At 41.6% G+C, this 17821-nt stretch overlaps 1 protein-coding gene, 1 long non-coding RNA gene and 1 pseudogene across 4 annotated transcripts; all 3 read left to right on the top strand.

Moving 5' to 3' along the window:
• Positions 1–1242: 1242 nt before the first annotated feature.
• On the top strand, positions 1243–4498 carry LOC149767954 (BURP domain-containing protein 6 pseudogene; annotated as a pseudogene). 2 transcript variants are annotated; one of them, XR_016400066.1, is made up of 3 exons: positions 1243–2834; positions 2929–3025; positions 3587–4498. The product of XR_016400066.1 is annotated as a BURP domain-containing protein 6 pseudogene, transcript variant X1 (transcript). The 2 variants fall into 2 exon arrangements; XR_016400067.1 differs by lacking the exon at positions 1243–2834 and having other exon boundaries at positions 2868–3025.
• Positions 4499–9382: 4884 nt separating this feature from the next.
• Positions 9383–11710, top strand: LOC149767953 (uncharacterized). Its single transcript, XM_089929500.1, has one exon. It carries the CDS (start codon positions 9538–9540, stop codon positions 11521–11523), a length of 1986 nt encoding a protein of 661 aa, XP_089785626.1. The 5' UTR covers positions 9383–9537; the 3' UTR covers positions 11524–11710.
• A 3408-nt stretch (positions 11711–15118) lies between these two features.
• LOC149767952 (uncharacterized) lies at positions 15119–17189 on the top strand. Its single transcript, XR_016399793.1, has 3 exons — positions 15119–15875; positions 16766–16942; positions 17016–17189. It is a non-coding gene; the product is annotated as an uncharacterized LOC149767952 (long non-coding RNA).
• Positions 17190–17821: the final 632 nt, after the last annotated feature.

The raw sequence follows: 17821 nt of genomic DNA, 5'->3' as shown, positions 1-17821 counted from the left end.
AATTTGTAGGAAATTGCTTACCTCAGCGGAAACTGTAGCATGCTCCCCAGGTTTGTCATCCACCAGAATGCCCTTATCTCATAGGACCTTCTCTATTCTCGACACCCTCTTATCGATCAGTTCTATGCAGGTAGCGTCCTCCCCTTCGACATCCCCAATAGGATGAGGCTCTAGTAAACTAAAGCTATGTTGTAGCAAACACGTCTCAAGCACTGTGATACATGTTTGAATGCCCCGCAGTGGATGTCGATCACTATGGCTGGATGACGGAACCTAAAACAACACAATAATAAATGTGGTGTATGCATTTAACTAATTGTAGGCATACTTAACTGTGTGTAGACTTGAACTAAATGTGAGTTACTAGCAAGAATTCCATTAATGCGGATACATGATATGTGTGTGCCAAGTGGATGTGCCATATGGAGTTAACTATGTGCTGGCAAGTGAAAAGTGCGTGCCAAATCAAAAGTGCTTGTAAGTTTCAGAAATGCTATGTTACAGTAAGCTGATAATACCTGAGTTCTGACATGCACAGATTGTTGCAGTTCTTCATCCGTTTGCATCTCTATCAGCCAAACTAATTGTGGCCCTCCTTGCGAGAGAAGGTGCAACTCCTCCTCTCTAGGTTGTAGCTTCTCAATAACCTAAAGCGAGCGAACACTTAATTTTAGGAACAAGTTGAAATATTTGCAATGTAAGAAATCAACATTCAAACCTCAAATCGTTTTAAATTCTTTATAATATCGGCAATCATGTCCACCCTGCGAGGGAATGGGGTGTTGTTCCAGCGTACGAGACGTGGATGCATGAACGGTGGCCAGTGGCTTCCAACAATGCTGTTCGTATGCTCAACAGCCCATATCTGGCAAAAACCATTGTAAACATCAAATTACAAGTAAATATATATAGCGTAACAATGAAATTTTAAAAAAACATCTTTTGATGCTCACCGCTAGAGCGACCGTGCAGCCGTCCATGTATCTAGCAGATCCTTCGCCTGTGATGTTTCTAGTCTTCACACTATCGGCTAGACTAGGTATCTGCTGCCGAAGAAAAGAGAAAATGGCAAGACCCCAACACTATGAACCTAAGCAGTCTAAATCATCATCATATGAACATAATATCTTAGGAACATAGTAGTGTACGGTTGGGAAGAGGATAGTCCCAAAGAGATATAGAATCCATAATTTTGTAGAATCCTCCACATCTTGTCGTCTGCTCTTACCGACAAGGTATTGTAATCTATTTTTAATTACATCTCTATTGGCTTTTTGGTGGTCACTCTCAAAAAATCGGATGATGAGGTCAGACATGACCCTCCCCTTTCTATGCAGTTCCACCTCATTACCCATGGCACTCAAACCAAGGATTAGTGCCAAATCAATCCCTACAAAAGGCGCTAGAACCCTACCAAAACAAAAACTTTCCTCAACATTATCCTAAAAGGAGAGCAATGTATCCAACACAGGCCTACTCTGTTTTATATATGGTAGACCTAGCATGTGCCCAAAAGGAGTACCACTCACCCTATCCTTCTGTTCACGAGACATACACGGGATTAGGGTGACCATAAAACTTACAAAGTGGGCGAAGTAACACCTTCAATTCACCATATTATTCGGGCCAACAAAGGATTTTTTTGCCTGTACTCTGCTTTGGGGCCATCTAAGATATCTGCATCACAAATATAGTTAAAAATTATATTTTGAATAATATCAACTCAAAATAAATCTTTCCATAACAAATATCTCAAATATGCTACCACAACCTCTCAGTCCATTAATTCGGCAAATCCTAACCATTCCCACAAATATCTCAAATGCCCTACAATACTGCATATCATGTCCGTGTTCAAAAAAATTATTGGAGAAAGTATGCAGTGACAAACCTGTTGAAGGAATGCAGAGATGCCTTAGGAAAGGTTGGAGAGACCAATGTCCACCTAAGCTTCCGCTACAAACGAACAGGGCGGAGTCGGTTAGAAGGTCGACTCCGAGGCTGGATGGAAAATATCTTCTTGCTCCTCAAAATCGAGTCGGAAGGGTTCTCCCTTTCGAAAAGGCACACGACTTAACAGGAAAAAAGAGGAAGATCGAATACCTTTGGGTAGTGGTTTGCAGTTCTAGGGTTTGAAACCAGGGCGTAAAAATCAAGCGGAATCGGGCGAGATTTTTATGGATTTTTTTCCGTTCGAAGAGAGGATTAGGATACGAACTTTGGGAACGAAACGAGGGCTGGAATCGGTAAAGTTTGAATAGGGCTTGTTCAAATGAACAGAGAAGCATACGAGGAACGACGGAAGAGGATAAGGGTCAGGGGTATTTTGGTCTCCTTATGGTATTTCAAATGTCAATGAACCGCTTATTAAAAACACAGTCAAGAGGGACTATTCGTTATAGGCGGGTATAACTTTGGACCGCTAAGCAACTTTTCCTAAAATTTATCTCCATCTCAGCCTGTGGATGGGAAAAATAAGATGCAACAAATCATAATCGGACGATACTCTAGCAAGGCTTGTGACCTTGTCCAGACGTAAGTCCTCTGGATGCGATTATCCAAGGAAACCTTGCACTGCATGAGCGCTCTCCCGGCCCGTGCGGAAATGCCGTACAGCGCCCGTCTGACACAATATGTGGGTTCCGGCTGACGTAGCACATGGGCTGACTCCCGGCGCGTATCGACAATGGAAAGACCCCGCCGGCCGTCACGGAGAATCCACGCTCTACCCACCCCTGACGCGGTAAGTTGTTCATTTAATTGCTGGCACTGTGGTTGTCTCGGCTCTGCTGGTCCCCGGAGCAATGGGGCCTTTCCTCCTCGTTCTCTTCGCTGTAAGCACCAGCTAATTTCCCCTTCTTTGTGATTCTATCTATATCTTTGTCACTTTATCTTTAGATCTCTAACCCAGATGAGGATTTGTTTCAGCATGCAATTGGAGTAAGCCATGCCCATGCTGCTTCACCTGCGGAGGTCTACTGGCACGCAGTCCTGCCAAAAACACCCATGCCCGGTGCTATCCGTGGTCTCTCTCTCTCTCTCTCTCTCTCTCTCTCTCTCTCTCTCTCTTTCTCTCACACACACACACACATACTTCTACCAGTAGTGTTGTCAATGGAGTAAACCATCTGTCACTGCTTTTGCATGGTTCAGATAAGTGAAGGTTAAGCCTCGAATCTGATCTCAACATAGCTACAAGATGTGCCGAGATATGGATCCGGTTGACTTACATCCTGCTTTAATTTATAGAGCTTACATAATCGATTAATAAATCAATACAAATACTATTTCGAGTTATTTGTTTATTTATATTACGATTTAATCATTATATGGTTAGAAACCTGTAATTCTATCTATCAATTTGATGATAGTGTAACAATTATTCAAGATTAATTGAAGCTACAGGCATGCATGTAAGATTGTTAGGGGCCTCATGCTCTCAGCAATTCCTCCAACGAGCCATTTCATAAGCAGCTTGAGCTCATCTTAAAATCGACAAGCAGAGCTCAACCTTGCTTGAAAAGTAATTTGCCAAGGTAGAGCATGATTACATGCCTTATCAATAGCTTGTACTAACTGCGCGCAGATATATTGGCTGATAAGGAGGCACGCACAGCCGTGAATGTTAGCGAGGGAGGGCTCAGCTTTAATATCAGCAAGGGCAAGAACTTCGCGAGACTTGGTAATTCCTACATCTACAACTACAGGTCCCGCGCGAGCAACCAAAATAGAAGATCGCTTTGCAACTATCTTCTTCTTACAGAAGGACGTCTTGCATCCCGGGGCCAACAAGACCATCCATTTTATCCGGACCAGCTCTGGCGCCACCCTTCTTCCTCGTCGCATGGCTGACTCCATTCCCTTCTCATCCATCAAGCTCCCAGAAATGCTTGCCCGCCTCTCCATTAACCCCAACTCCACCGAAGCAGAATCCATGAAGAAGACGCTTCAGGACTGCGAGGCGCCTCCAGTTGATGGAGAGACCAAGTACTGCGCAACCTCCCTCGAGTCCATGGTGGATTTTAGCACGTCGACCCTTGGGACACGTAACATCCGGGCCTTGTCAACGACGTTGGATAACCATGCTACCCCGAAGCAAGTGTACACCATGTCCAAGGTGCAAAAGCTGGCTGGCTCTAAGTTCGTGTCTTGCCATGTTATGAATTATATATACGCTGTGTTTTACTGCCACTCACAAAGCACGGTAGCATACACATTGTCGATGGTGGGGAAGGATGGGACAAAGGTGGAGGCCGTGGCTGCATGCCACACTAATACGGCCGAATTCAACCCCCAGTACGTGGCTTTCCAGGTGCTTCATGTGAAGCCTGGGACTGTGCCAATCTGCCACTTCCTGCTCGAGAACGGCATTCTATGGAGTCCAAACAAATAGAGCGTGTTGTACTTAGAGGTGAAGCTTTGTTTGCCTCTTTATATATATATATATATATATACTGTGCGTGTGTTAATTCCTATGGTAAACAAGAATAAATTTTTATTTTGATCCGGTAGAGTTTCCATGCTCTCAGCAACATGTTAATTTTCCTAGATCCCTTTGAATTATATATTGTTTTATTGAACTACGGCATAACCTGAAATTAAATAGAAGAAAATCACTGTTGAAAGCCAATTTTCCCTGTCCGTACGTCGACCGTAAAATGAGGCAATAGGATGATCTCCAACCTCCAGTCTCCCTTGTTGTAAATGGCTCCTCTAAACCTCTTGCTCATGTAACTTAATCTCTGTTAATATTTTTTATTTTTAATAAAGTTTGGGGGAAGGGCCTCTAAAAAAACAAAAAGAAAGAAAGAAAGAAAGAAAGCTAATTTTCTCTGGAGACATCAATTGGCCACAAACTAATGAGAAGAATCTAAGTCTTAAAGAGATACGTGGAAGCTCCTCAGCCTTACAACATAATCACCCAACCTACTTCTCTGGGAGATATATGCTTGCTTTTTACAACTACGGTTCAAGGCACCTTAAAAAAACATACAGGAATCAAAGATAATAACAGTTTGACTTGGTATTTGGGTCCCATTTAAAATTAACAGTTTGACTGATGTTCTGTTAACTTATGGATTAAAGTATTGGATAAAAATAAATCTCAGAAAGATAAGCATAGGTTTTTCATACTATTAGGTGTGAGTATAATTTACCCATAATCTCAAGAAGATTTTTGTAATTTATTCTAAAGAAAATTAACTCCCTGCTTTTCTTTCATATCCATTGATTTTACAAGTTTGTCACATCTCCAACAGCAAACATCATTTATTTCATCCATTTTTCTCCTACGGGTGTTGACAAAAAAGGGAAAAAACAAAGAAAAAGAAGAAAGGAAAAGATTAATGCTTAAGCACACCTCCAAATATAACTTTTTTAGATATATGTTTGCTTTTAACAACTGTGGATGAATGTCTTTTGTAGCTGGATTTTGAGTCTCAAAGTCACTTGGAAAACATGCAACACTCAAAGATAATAAAGAAAACTATGGTTGAATGCCTCTCGATCAGTATACTAGGGCTTCGAACTTGAAGCATTGTAAAGGAGACAATCCAATCGATCCAGATTAGATTTGTATCCAGCCAGACCCATGTATCCATATTCAATCTGCCCAAATGAAGTTACTACAGATTTGGGTTCAAATTCGGGTCCAATTGGATTCGCAGTTCCAAACCTAACCCATTTGAGCTAAGATAGCTCAACACAACATCGAACACGTCAGCCAAAGCCGCTGAGTGGCGGGATCCGACGAGCACACTGGCAAGCTCTAGGAACTTACGGGGAAGGGAGGGATGGAGAGGGGAGAAAAGAGAGGGGCCCAATAGGCTCTCCTCGAAATTGGGGATGCCATCAAAATTGACTCTAATAGTGCCATTTCACATGGGCAACCATCTAAAAGGTTGGAGAGGATTGACTTAAGAGTGTTGGATCCAACTACCCAATTGGCAAATTAGATCCATCCGTTGCAGGACCCTTTCCCAAGAAAGATCAGTAGTACAATGTTCTCATGAGGAATACAAGTAGAAAATTCAAAGATAGGCATGGAGTCCAACACGACCTTGTGGTGGAATTTGCCCTCCACATACTTTTCATTCGGAAAAATGATAGAGATATCTTGTTTCCATGACTGCCGAGAGCATGAGTGGACTCTTGGTTACCTGAAAATCGATGATAGGCTAAAATGACAGTCGGAAATCAAACAATCATACAAGGGCCCTTGAGAATAAGTGCAGTAGAAAAATACATGAAGAGAATCTTGGACTTGGAGTGCAACACGCACTTATGCCGGACTTTGCCCTCGGCACACTTTTGACTCGAAAAAATGTTCCACATCACTTGCTTCCATCAGTGCTTTGAGCATCAGTGGACTCTTGGTTAGCTGAAGACTGGCGATTGGCTCAATTGTCGTCGGACAGCTAACTAATTTATACTTAGAAGTTTTCCTTCAACTTCACCCTGTTAGGTGAAGTGAAAACATTGCTGTCAGCTGTTTCTTCTTTTGATGGAAGAGGCATCATGTTTCTTCTCCGTTCTGTCCCCGTTCCTCGTTGTTTCAGAGCCTCTTCCTCCTTTCTACTCAGTGTGTGCTGCCAATCTTCTAGGTGGCCACTTCTTGCTTTTATTCTTCTGATGTAAACAAATAAAAGCCGGGTGGAATCACTTGACTGGAGGCATTCCATTGTGTATTGGGAGCCTGGTATCTCTTTTACCTGGACCTGTCAAATAATTCACTCACTGGCGAGATTCCTATAAGCTTAACGAAACTAAAAACCCTCAATTCTGATTCTCTTTCAAACAATGGGTCTTCTTCACATGGCATGCCCTTGGTCTATTGGAAAAATGCACAACGTAACCTGCTGTATAAACATTACATAAACTTCCCTCCAGCAGTGGATTTGAGCAATAATATGATGGATGGAACAGTCTGGAAGGAGATTGGCAACTTGAGACTTCTTCAGGTGCTTGACCTGAGCAACAACAACTTCACAGGTTCTATTCCTTATGAATTGTCAGGCCTTCGCAATTTAGAGACATTGGACTTGTCTTTCAATGATCTATCAGGGACAATACCTGCCTCCCTTGTCGACCTTACGTTTCTTTCTTCGTTCAATGTTGCTCATAACCACTTGCAGGGCCAAATTCCCATGGGAGGTCAGTTTTCAACCTTCTCGAGTTCGAGCTTTGAAGGGAATGCTGGTCTCTGTGGTGAATTTTACTTATTTTGTAACTCCACTTCAAAGCCTCCAGAGGAGGAGGAAAATGACGGAGAAGAAAGATATTTTGTTCTCCAAGGACTGCCTCTTGCAATGGGATTCATATCTGGCCTTCTCCTGATAGTAATCCTCGTTATTCTGCCGTTACTGAAACAGGGTTGATGGAAAATGATGATGACTCCCGAAGAAAGACTGCAGTCTATCTTGCCATTCTATGTAGTGAATGCCTAAATGGATTATATATACTTGTATTATTCTGTTTTGACACCTGATGAATGTGCTTAGTCATACTAGAACAGAGCCATGATTCCAATTGGAATGATTTTGATCCGCTACTATAATTTTGTGATTCTATCCGCATCTTTGTCTCTTTAGGTTACGTATAAATCTCTGGATTTGTTTCAGCATGCAATTGGAGTATGCCATGCTGCCAAACATGCCTATGCCCAGTCCTGTCCGTGGTCTCTCCCCCCCCCCCCCTTCTCTCTCTCTCTCTCTCCTCTCTCTCACATACTTCTCAAGGGGTTTTCAATAAAGTAAACCACCTGTGACTGTTGTGTTTGGTTCAGATAACTGATGGCTAAGCCTCAAATCTAATCTCAAAATAGTTGCAAGATGTGCTGAGAGAGGGATTTGGTTGACTTGCATCTTGCTTCATAAAGCTTGACAAAATTAATTGATAAATCAATACAATTACTACTTCGAGTTATTTGTTTATTATATAATGATTTAAATCATTATGTGGTTAGAAACCAGTAATTGTAGCCATCAAATTGATGTTAATACAACAATTAATCGAGATTAATTAAAACTATGTGCATGTAAGATTGTTAGGGGCCTCATGCTCTCACCAATTCTTCTGACGAGCCATTTCATAAGCAGCTTTGAGTTCATCTTAAAATCAACAAGAACAGCTCTACCTTGCTTGAATCGTAATTTGGGATGTTTGATTGAAGATGGGAGGATTGCCAGTCATGGTAGAGGTGGAAGATGATGATTCGGTGTTAAACATGGCAGAATCTAGAGAATCAATCATGTATGCTCTGATACCATGATAAGAGTGTAAATAGAGATACTAAAGGAGAAAAGTTTTCTTCCTATATTTTATGTGGTATGAAATGTGAGAATAATGGGCTAAAGTTGGCAGCCCAAGCCGACTTCAACCCAAGGACCTTTTGAAGAGCCAAAACAGAGAATCGCGATCATGTTCCTCTCTGACTTCTTCGGGCAAGACAAAATTTGAGGCACCGCGGCCGTTTCGCGGCATCCCCGTAGCCGTTTCTTTGCAACCTTGCAGCCGCTGATCATGCTCAGCTACCGCGGAAATCCTAGCAGTGAGCCATTCGAATTTTTTTTATAAATCTCTCCTTTTCTGCCATTGATCCACTGTTGAACCTTCTCCTTCCTCTCTCCCTCTCCTCCCTCCTCCACCTCTGGTGGCCGGTGTGCCACCTCGGTCGAGCGCCACCTCTTGGAAGCCTTGTTGTTCAGCTTGGTCTCTTCCGCAACTCCTTTCTTTGTCCGAGGCTGCCGTTGCTTCTGCAGCAAGAAGCACCGCCACCGTCGTTTGCCGATGAGTTTCCCCGCCTTCTTCATTGGCCGAGAAAGTTGCCTCTAAGGTAGGGGGGCCTTACTACATCCCCTTTCTTTCTTCTTCTCTACTTCTTCTGTGTTCACGCCCACTCCTCTATTCCGAGCCAAGTAGTTGGCCCTTTCTTGCCGGCCGCATCATCACGCCGCCAGTCATGCCTCTGCGAGCCGCTGGCCGGGCCACCGCCAAGCCATTGGTCACCCCTTCTTCCTTTGTTTCGGCCCCAAACTGAGGATGATCTTGGACCCTATTGGGCTGTGCCTATAGTGGGCTGAGTTTGGGCCTCAGTTATCCTATTGGGTCGGGCCCATTATGGGCCTGACTATGGGACATATTCACCTTGTTGGAGACTGTTCATCCATTGTAGGTCCACATGGTTGCTAAAGCCACTGGCCTTCTTTCCTCGTTCTAACCCTTCTCTCCCCTATTTCAGTAACACCACTGATCTCCTTCTCGGCCTCGCACTATTTTATACTAAGAAGTTTTCCTAAAAACTTCACCCCGTTAGTTGAAGTCAAAACATTGCTGTCAGCTGTTTCTTCTTTTCATGGAAGAAGCATCATATTTCTTCCGAGCTTATGCTTTTTGGTTGTGAAGTCTGAAATCTCCGTTCTGTCCCCGTTCCTCGTTGTTTCAGTGCCTCTTCTTCCTTTCTTCTCTGTGTGCGCTGCCAATCTTCTAGGTGGCCCGGTCTCGCTTGTTTTCATCTGATATAAATAAATAAAAAAAGGGATGGTTAACACCTCCCTTTCAATCAAGAAAAGAAACATCGATGGTAGTCAACTGTTACGGCTTCCCTGTTTGCTTTCGATGGCAAAGTCCGCTAGTCTTCCTTTTATCTTGGTTCCATGTGACCAAGGGAAACACCTACACGAGCTGACAACAAGAGCCATGAAAGGTCTCTGGCAGGTGCTTCCTATGTATCCTCTCTTTTGCGCCATTTTCTTTATATCTCTCTATTCCCAACCTTGTGCTTCCAATTCCAAAAATCTCAGCTGCAATTCTAATGATCTGAGAGAGCTAGAGGCTTTCTCAAATGGTCTTGATTCGAGGATCGATGGGTGGAAATTTCATGATGCTCCTGCTGCAAACTGTTGCAGTTGGCCTGGGGTGCGCTGTGCTTTGTTCTCAGTTTTTTCCTCGTCCTCAATAAATTCTACCAATCCATGCTTAAGGGTCGTCGGTTTGGATCTCGCAAGCAAGGATCTGAAAGGGCTTCTCCCGAATTCTGTGTCAGGTTTGGATCGGTTGAGCTTCCTCAACCTCTCCCATAACTCCCTACGAGGCACTGTCCCTCCAGAGTTGTTTCATTTACGGCGGATGGAGGTGCTGGACCTGAACAGCAACAACTTCACTGGTGAGCTAGGTAAGGGTATCAGTAACCTTACAAGCTTGTCCTACCTCGACGTCTCCTTCAACCGATTCACCGGATTCATTCCGGATTCATTTCATGGCCTTCAGAGGCTGGAGAGTTTCTCCGCTGAATCCAACCGTTTGGAAGGTCGATTACCCAATTCACTCTCATCTTGCTCGATGCTTGGTTTGCTTAATCTGAGAAATAATTCTCTTGATGGAAATATTGACCTTAATTTCGCTAGTTTGGTTCAACTAGTTGTTCTCAATCTCGGATCTAATCGTTTTTCCGGTCATATCCCGAAGAGCTTGTCTTCTTGCAGAGCTTTGCAGGTTCTAAACCTTGCTAGTAATAATCTCCATGGAAAAATTCCCAATAGTTTTAGGAACCTTCACGCTCTCTCCTATCTGTCAGTGTCCAAAAACAGTCTTTCCAATGTTTCAGTGGCATTGCAAACACTACAGGAGTGTCAGAATCTGACGGTCCTTATCCTTACAATGAATTTTTATGGAGAAGAGTTGCCTAATAACGGAATTCAAGGATTTCACAGTTTGCAAGCTCTGGTTGTAGCAGTTTGTGCTCTCACTGGTTCGATTCCCTCGTGGTTAGCGAATATCAAAGAGTTGAGTTTGCTAGATTTGTCTTGGAATCACTTCACTGGTGGCATTCCACTGTGTATTGGGAGCCTGGATTATCTCTTTTACCTGGACCTGTCAAATAACTCACTCACTGGCGAGATTCCTATGAGCTTAACGAAACTAAAAACCCTCAATTCTGATTCTCTTTCACACAATGGGTCTTCTTCTCATGGCATCCCCTTCTTCTCTTGGAAAAATCCAACACGTCTCCTGTGGTACAAACAATATATGAACTTCCCCCCAACAGTGGATTTGAGCAATAATATGATGGATGGAACAATCTGGAAGGAGATTGGCAACTTGAGGCTTCTTCAGGTGCTTGACCTGAGCAACAACAACTTCACAGGTTCTATTCCTGATGAATTGTCGGGCCTTCGGAATTTAGAGACATTGGACTTGTCTTTCAATGGTTTATCAGGGACAATACCTGCCTCCCTTGTCAACCTTACGTTTCTATCTTCGTTCAATGTTGCTCACAACCACTTGCAGGGCCAAATTCCCAAGGGAGGTCAGTTTTCAACCTTCTCGAGTTCGAGCTTCGAAGGGAATCCTGGTCTCTGTGGTGAATTTTTCTTAGTTTGCAACTCCACTTCAAAGCCTCCCGAGGAGGAGGAAAATGACAGAGAAGAAAGTAATTTTGTTCTCGAAGGACTGCCTCTTGCGATGGGATTCATATCTGGCTTTCTCCTGATAGTAATCCTCTTCAGCAAATTCTGCCGTTACTGAAACAGGGTTGATGGAAAATGATGATGACCCCCAAAGGGAGACTGTAGTGTATCTCGCCATTATATGTCGTGTTCTTGGATGTCTAAATGGATTATATATTCTTGTATTATTCTGTTTTGACACCTGATGAATGTGCAGAGTCATACTAGGACAGAGCCATGATTTCAATAGAGGGCCAATTTTGTTACTTAAGGAATGATTTTGAACAGCTACTATAATTTTGTTTTATTATAATAATATATTTCTTAAGAAAATAGAGTATAACCCGCTAACCGTGGTCTCCAACCTAATCATTAAATAGGTATCAAAATAGATATTTTAGTACGATCATATCATCAAAATCTGGTGAACTTAAATCTATTCATATTCTAAGATGTGCAGATCATGATTCATTAAGTAATTATTTAATCTGCATATCTTATCATGTAGTTTACAGGTATAAGTGATACTGTTCATTTTAGTGCCAACTTGATGCATAGGTTGGAGGCTACTAAAATAATTAATTTAGATTTTTAAGACTTTTATATAATTTAGATGTTGAATTTGGATAGCCTTTCATTGACTTTGAAGGCCGGCGGACCAATTTTCTGGTTTACCCAAGCACATAATAGTGACTTCAGGACTTTTTGGCATTTGTTTAATCTCAGTCTTTGGTTTTAGTGCCAACTACCACTGGCATCCCGTGGGCAAATCTTCTATAAACCCAATGGATGGCTTTAGCATCAGGTTGAACAATCCATGACAAAAAGAAGGTCATTTGATGAGCAACCAAGCAAGGGAAATTGGCTTGATATCTGAATACTCTATTGCTGCATTCGTTCCACATGCACCAACTTAAATTCTACGGATAACAAAGCATAGATACCTGTCACATGATTTGGATTCTGTAGCAATGACTGCCATGCTCCCCAAAGCTCTTTTGGAATAGGAGGAAGGTCAATGTTTTGTAGTAATTGGTTCCAAAATGATCTAGAGAAATAATGCCAAAGTAAGAGGTGATCTCTTGTTTTATGGTGTAGCAAATAAAGAGGACATGCCTCCAAGCCTTGTGTGAGAACCAGCCCAAAATGGGCCTGTCTGGAATTGAAGTTGGCAAGCCTAGCCAGCTTCAGTTCAAATTCACAAAAAAAAGAGAGATCAGCAAATCGAAACAGAAGAAAATGTGATCCTTCGCCCAATCCTCCGACTATTGTGATTAGGGCTATGGAGCCATGGTTAGTGACAACTTTGCGTTGCAGGTGCAAACAGTCGTCAGTCAGTGCCAACTGACGGCCAGCCCTATCTTCCCTTTATGCTGACTTTATCTCTCCAAAAACCATTTCAATCTTCTTCATATACTGCGATCGATGACCACCAACCTTTCTTTGCTTTTCTTCCTCTTCTCTAGTGGCTGATGTGTCATCTCGGCCGAGCACCACCACCCAAAACACTGTCTTCCCTCTCTAGAAACTCTCCATTGTCCTATTTTTCCTTTTTCGCGCCCAATTATGCTAGAGATATGAGTTTCTAAGGTCGAATGAATAAAACTAGTTGACATAGCCATAAGCATTTTTGGTCGGCTAGACTTTTTTTCCCCTCTATTTGTCGATGTGGGGTTTTACTCAGGGCTTTTGACATGAAAGGTTGTAATTTTGGCTCGCTGATGGGGTCATTGGGTGATTGAGCCGAATACGTGTCCTCCCATTCGAGCTTAGCTTTTACTTGGACTTCTCATCGACTCCAAGATCAAGAGAACGGAGGTTCAAATCATTTCTTGGTTGTCCCCATAGGATGAATGGGTTCTTTCATCAAGTTCCTTCCTTAACCTCATAGGCTCATGGAACAAATGTCCCAACTAATTCTGGGGCGTCCCCATAGGGGGCGTTTGGTAATCCCAACAGGATCACCACGGTAATCTAAGATCCTCGGTGATTCGAATGCTGGGGTGATTTGATCTCCAGTGATCTAAGATCAATGTGTTTGGTAGGCCATGGTCCAGTAATTAAAAATCTTCAGGTATCCATGAGTAACTTGTTTGGTATGGTACGAAGATCCAAAATCACTGACCATATAATACCACAAATACCCCTGATATATCTTAAATGGATTTTTTATATATTTTTAATTCTCATGAATCAAAAATGTAAGTCAATATGCTAATTCCTATAATAGCTCCATAATTTTATCACATATTCTACTTTTAGTAGCCCTTATCATATATTTATTAATCATATAAAATATATTATAATAAAATATTAATATTTTTATCAATATATTAATTATTAATATATTCTATAAAAATATATTTATTAATCCTATAAATTATTAATCTTATAAAAATATCTTATTTTTCATTATAGAATTAATATTTTAATTTATACTTATAATAGATTTTTTAATACTAATAATTATTTTGATTAGAAAAATAAGGTAAATAGGAGTAATATATTGAATATTTTCATTATATAAATATAAAATATAATAATATATTTCTACTATAATTTAAAATTATCCTTCAATAATAATATGATAATAATATGATTAGTAATATATTATAATATAATATATATCATTAATATAATATATAATATCAATATAATAATATATATATATATAACATTGACATAATATATTGATCACTACAAGAAATGTTGGTTTTTCCGACTGAATTTTCCCGACGCTAGGGGAAAGCGTCGGTAAAGTTTGGCTCAGCGCCAACCTTTGCCGACGCTTTGTATAAGCGTCGGGAAAATTCAGTCGTCATAGTCCATATTTAAAGAAAGTTGGTACTTTTGCCGACGCTTATGATAAGCGTTGGCAATTTAAAGAATAAACGACGCTTTTAAGCGTCGTCATAGTCCATGTATCCAACTGACGATGGGAAGCGTGGGAATTGGTTATAGGGCGACGCTATTACGCGTCATTGTTCTTCCAGACCTACAACGACGCTTATAAGCGTCGTCGAATCCCAGCACACCACCCTAACCAGCGACCGACCCCGATCGAGCCCTTATTTCTCCTCTCCGGCGCTGCTCGAGCTTCCATGTTGCTCCTCTCCGGCGCTGCCCTAGGTTCCATCTTGCTCCTCTCCGGCGCTATCATCACTTCCGTCTTGCTCCTCTCCGGTGCCGGCCGTCCGACTCCAACCCCTTCTCCTCCTCCCTCCTCTCCGGCGCCGACCGACCGACCCCAACCGAGGTATTTTTCTCCTCCTCCCTCCGCTCCCTTCTTCTCGCTTTTTCTCCTCCTTCTCCGCCTCCTTCTGCAAAGCTTCCGTGTTGCCGAACGACCGACCCCAACACCCCTTGGGCCTTTGAGAGGAAACAAAGGGGAAGCTGGTGAAGCTAATTTTAGGGTTTTTTGGGCCACGGTAAGGGTATCGTTTGCTTTCACTTCGCTGCTCCCCGCATTCCCATACCCAATCTCACCACCCTTCTTCCTCCCTTCTTTCAATCTTCGCAGGGTTACAGTGGATCGATCCAGAGGCGTCACCAATGGCTGGATTCCGAAGCTAATTACCACATCGGAGCTGTTGGGGTCAAATATCAGGTGCAAATTTCATAGATTTGATTTTTTACTTTCGCGGGATTATGCCAAATATTGCCACATCGGAGCTGTTGTTTTTTATCAATTTTAATGCTTTCTCCTGTGCCAGAAAAAGCTATTAGACTGGTTTAGTGTTGACAATGGATTTTGTTCTAAATTTTCTTATAGAATTGGGTTTTGGTTTGCTGGTATTTCTCGTGCTTTATCCAGTTCATATATTTTTACTTGATATACTAGATTAGTATCACCTGATGGTCTGAGATTAGTGTTGAAACTTCCAGGGAACAACATCTTCATACTTGTGGGGCTCAATATGCTGATAATGCGAGTCAATGCACAAATCCAATAATAACACCTAAAAGGCTAAAACCTTGACACCGGGCCCCTTCCTTGCAGAGCCATATGTAGCCTTCTTTATGCACAAATGTAATCTATAGTGGTTCTTTGCCACATTAAACATGTGTTACTCCTAAGCTTTCACTGGTACCTGTTTCTTTGTCCATCGCCTATTTTACCCAACAGGCAAGCTTTAATTGGTGGAATCGTGAATCCCTTTATCCCAATCTTGCCATGACCACCATGACATTGTCATGTTTGCTACCCCATCTGGCATGTATACGTTGGAGTGGTAACATGGCATTTACAGCTTTTCGCATCTATTGACTGATCTGTTTTAATAATTTATCCATTTTGTGAACATGCAGGTGAAGAGCTACTGGTTGAACTCTGATGGTGCAGATGTGGTCTTCCATATGATTGATAATTTTCTTATCTAGTCTTCTGATAAATTTTGCGGTTCTCAATTGGCAGGCCACAAACTCATTCTGGTGTGTAGAACACTGATGCAAGTACATTTATTCTAAAAATCTCGACCTTGTAGATAAATAATTGTCCTGTGTATTAGTTGCGCAATTTTGATTTGGTTATAATTCTTCATTCATACACCGCCTAGGGAATCTGGTAACAAGAAACTGTAGATTTTCTTAGTAGGTGGAATTATCTTGTAATAGAATTCATCATTTTATATCTTAGGAAGAAATTTCCTACAAGTGACTCCAGCTCCCCTGGCACCATGAATGAAAGCCATTTCATATTTTTTTATTTAATACCGCCATTGTCATGTGGACACTGTATGAGGCTTTAACCTAATTAGCATGGCGCTGGCAACTAAAATGTGGTATTGAAGGTGTGTGCTCTGTATTCATTTTATATCTTAGGAAGAAATTTCCTACAAGTGCCTCCAGCTCCCCTAGCATCATGAATGAAAGCCATTTCATGTTTTTTTATTTAATACCGCCATTGTCATGTGGACACTGTATGAGGCTTTAACCTAATTAGCATGGGGCTGGCAACTAAAATGTGGTATTGAAGGTGTGTGCTCTGTTTTCATGTGAGAATGGCAGCCGGATTACGTAGTCTTGCATTCATGCTGTTCGCAGGTTCTCTTTTGCATCCCTTGGTTTTTGGTAATGAAAGACCTTTTGCCTGAAGGGGAACTGGGGAAACAAAATATTTGCATTTTGAAAATCCAAAAAGAAAATGTAATTATTGAAAAGATTAGTATCACCTGATTAGGATGGATGTTGAATGAGAATGTAGTTTCTAATGGTAAGTAAAATTTATCATTTAACCAAGTATTATATTCTCTTTTATTAGCCCTTTATTTAGTATAAATTTATTATTTAACCAAATATTGATTCTTTTTTGTGCATACCAGGTAACAATATGCCCCGAGGGAGACGATTTAGAGATGTGGAGTTCCAGCATTCTCAGGTGGGATCTACTTCTGAGCAGTCCCTGCAGTCCCAGCAGCCATGTGAGCACCAGCAGCACGAGTCAGGATCTCAGCACGAGCCTCCTGCTGATTGTCCGGAGGATGAGCTCCGGATCCAGGGTAATTCGATTTAAAGTTCATATTTTATGTTCATATTTGTCCTCAACTTTTTAAGACTTTTTAATTTTAATAGATGGACAAGGGACGGTGAGGACGAGACGGGGACCCACTCAAGCAAAGGATGTGTGGAAGCTTCCTCCGGGTGAAAAGATCATCATCCGATGCAACGAATTGGGGCAGCCCATCAATAAAGCTGGAAGTCTTCTATCAAGCTTTTTAGGATCGGTTGCACGCAAGGGTCAGCTGTGTCCGCTCAACTATACGAAGTGGAATGACATGCTTCCTTCGTCTAAGGTTGAGCTTCTTAGACTTATACAGGTAATGAATTGAATTTATTCTTTTTAATTCGACACCTCCTGTATATTAATTTGCTTAGTATCATAATTTTATTTTAGATGTTTAATATTATTATAACATTCTGAATCTTGTTGTAGGATAAGTTTGTACTCCCTCCAGAGAGCCATGATTGGGTGCTAAAGTCCCTCAATCGCAAATGAAAAGAATATAAAGCAAAATTGAAGACGGACTTCAAGCGCGAGGGTACGACAGAGGAGGAGGTTGCTCGTGTGACTCCTCCTGATGTATACCCTCAGCAGTGGAGGGAGCTTGTTCACTACTGGTTTTCTGAAAGAGGACAGGTCACGTATATTGTTTCAATATTTTATATTATATTTATTATTAATATAGATTGCGAATATATACATTGAATCATATTATACTGTGTGCTTTTATTTTGGCAGACATATTCTAATATTGGCAGAGCTGCACGAGCATCTCAAGCAGTTCCTCATACTTCAGGCTCGAAGAGTTATGCGAGACGTAGAAATGAATTCGTCAGTTCTTTTGAAACTATTTGATATTTTACTAACATATAGCACG

Source organism: Phoenix dactylifera, chromosome 3, assembly GCF_051530095.1.
Source record: "Phoenix dactylifera cultivar Ajwa chromosome 3, Ajwa_hap1_PhDact_Kaust_v1.1, whole genome shotgun sequence".
In the NCBI taxonomy this organism is placed as follows: domain Eukaryota; kingdom Viridiplantae; phylum Streptophyta; class Magnoliopsida; order Arecales; family Arecaceae; genus Phoenix; species Phoenix dactylifera.
Note: the sequence above shows the minus strand (reverse complement) of the source record. Positions and strands in the feature narration are given on the sequence as shown.

Excerpts from the sequence above, each read along its gene's own strand:
- LOC149767953 (XM_089929500.1), top strand. The coding sequence starts at position 9,538 with ATGGTTAACACCTCCCTTTCAATCAAGAAAAGAAACATCGATGGTAGT.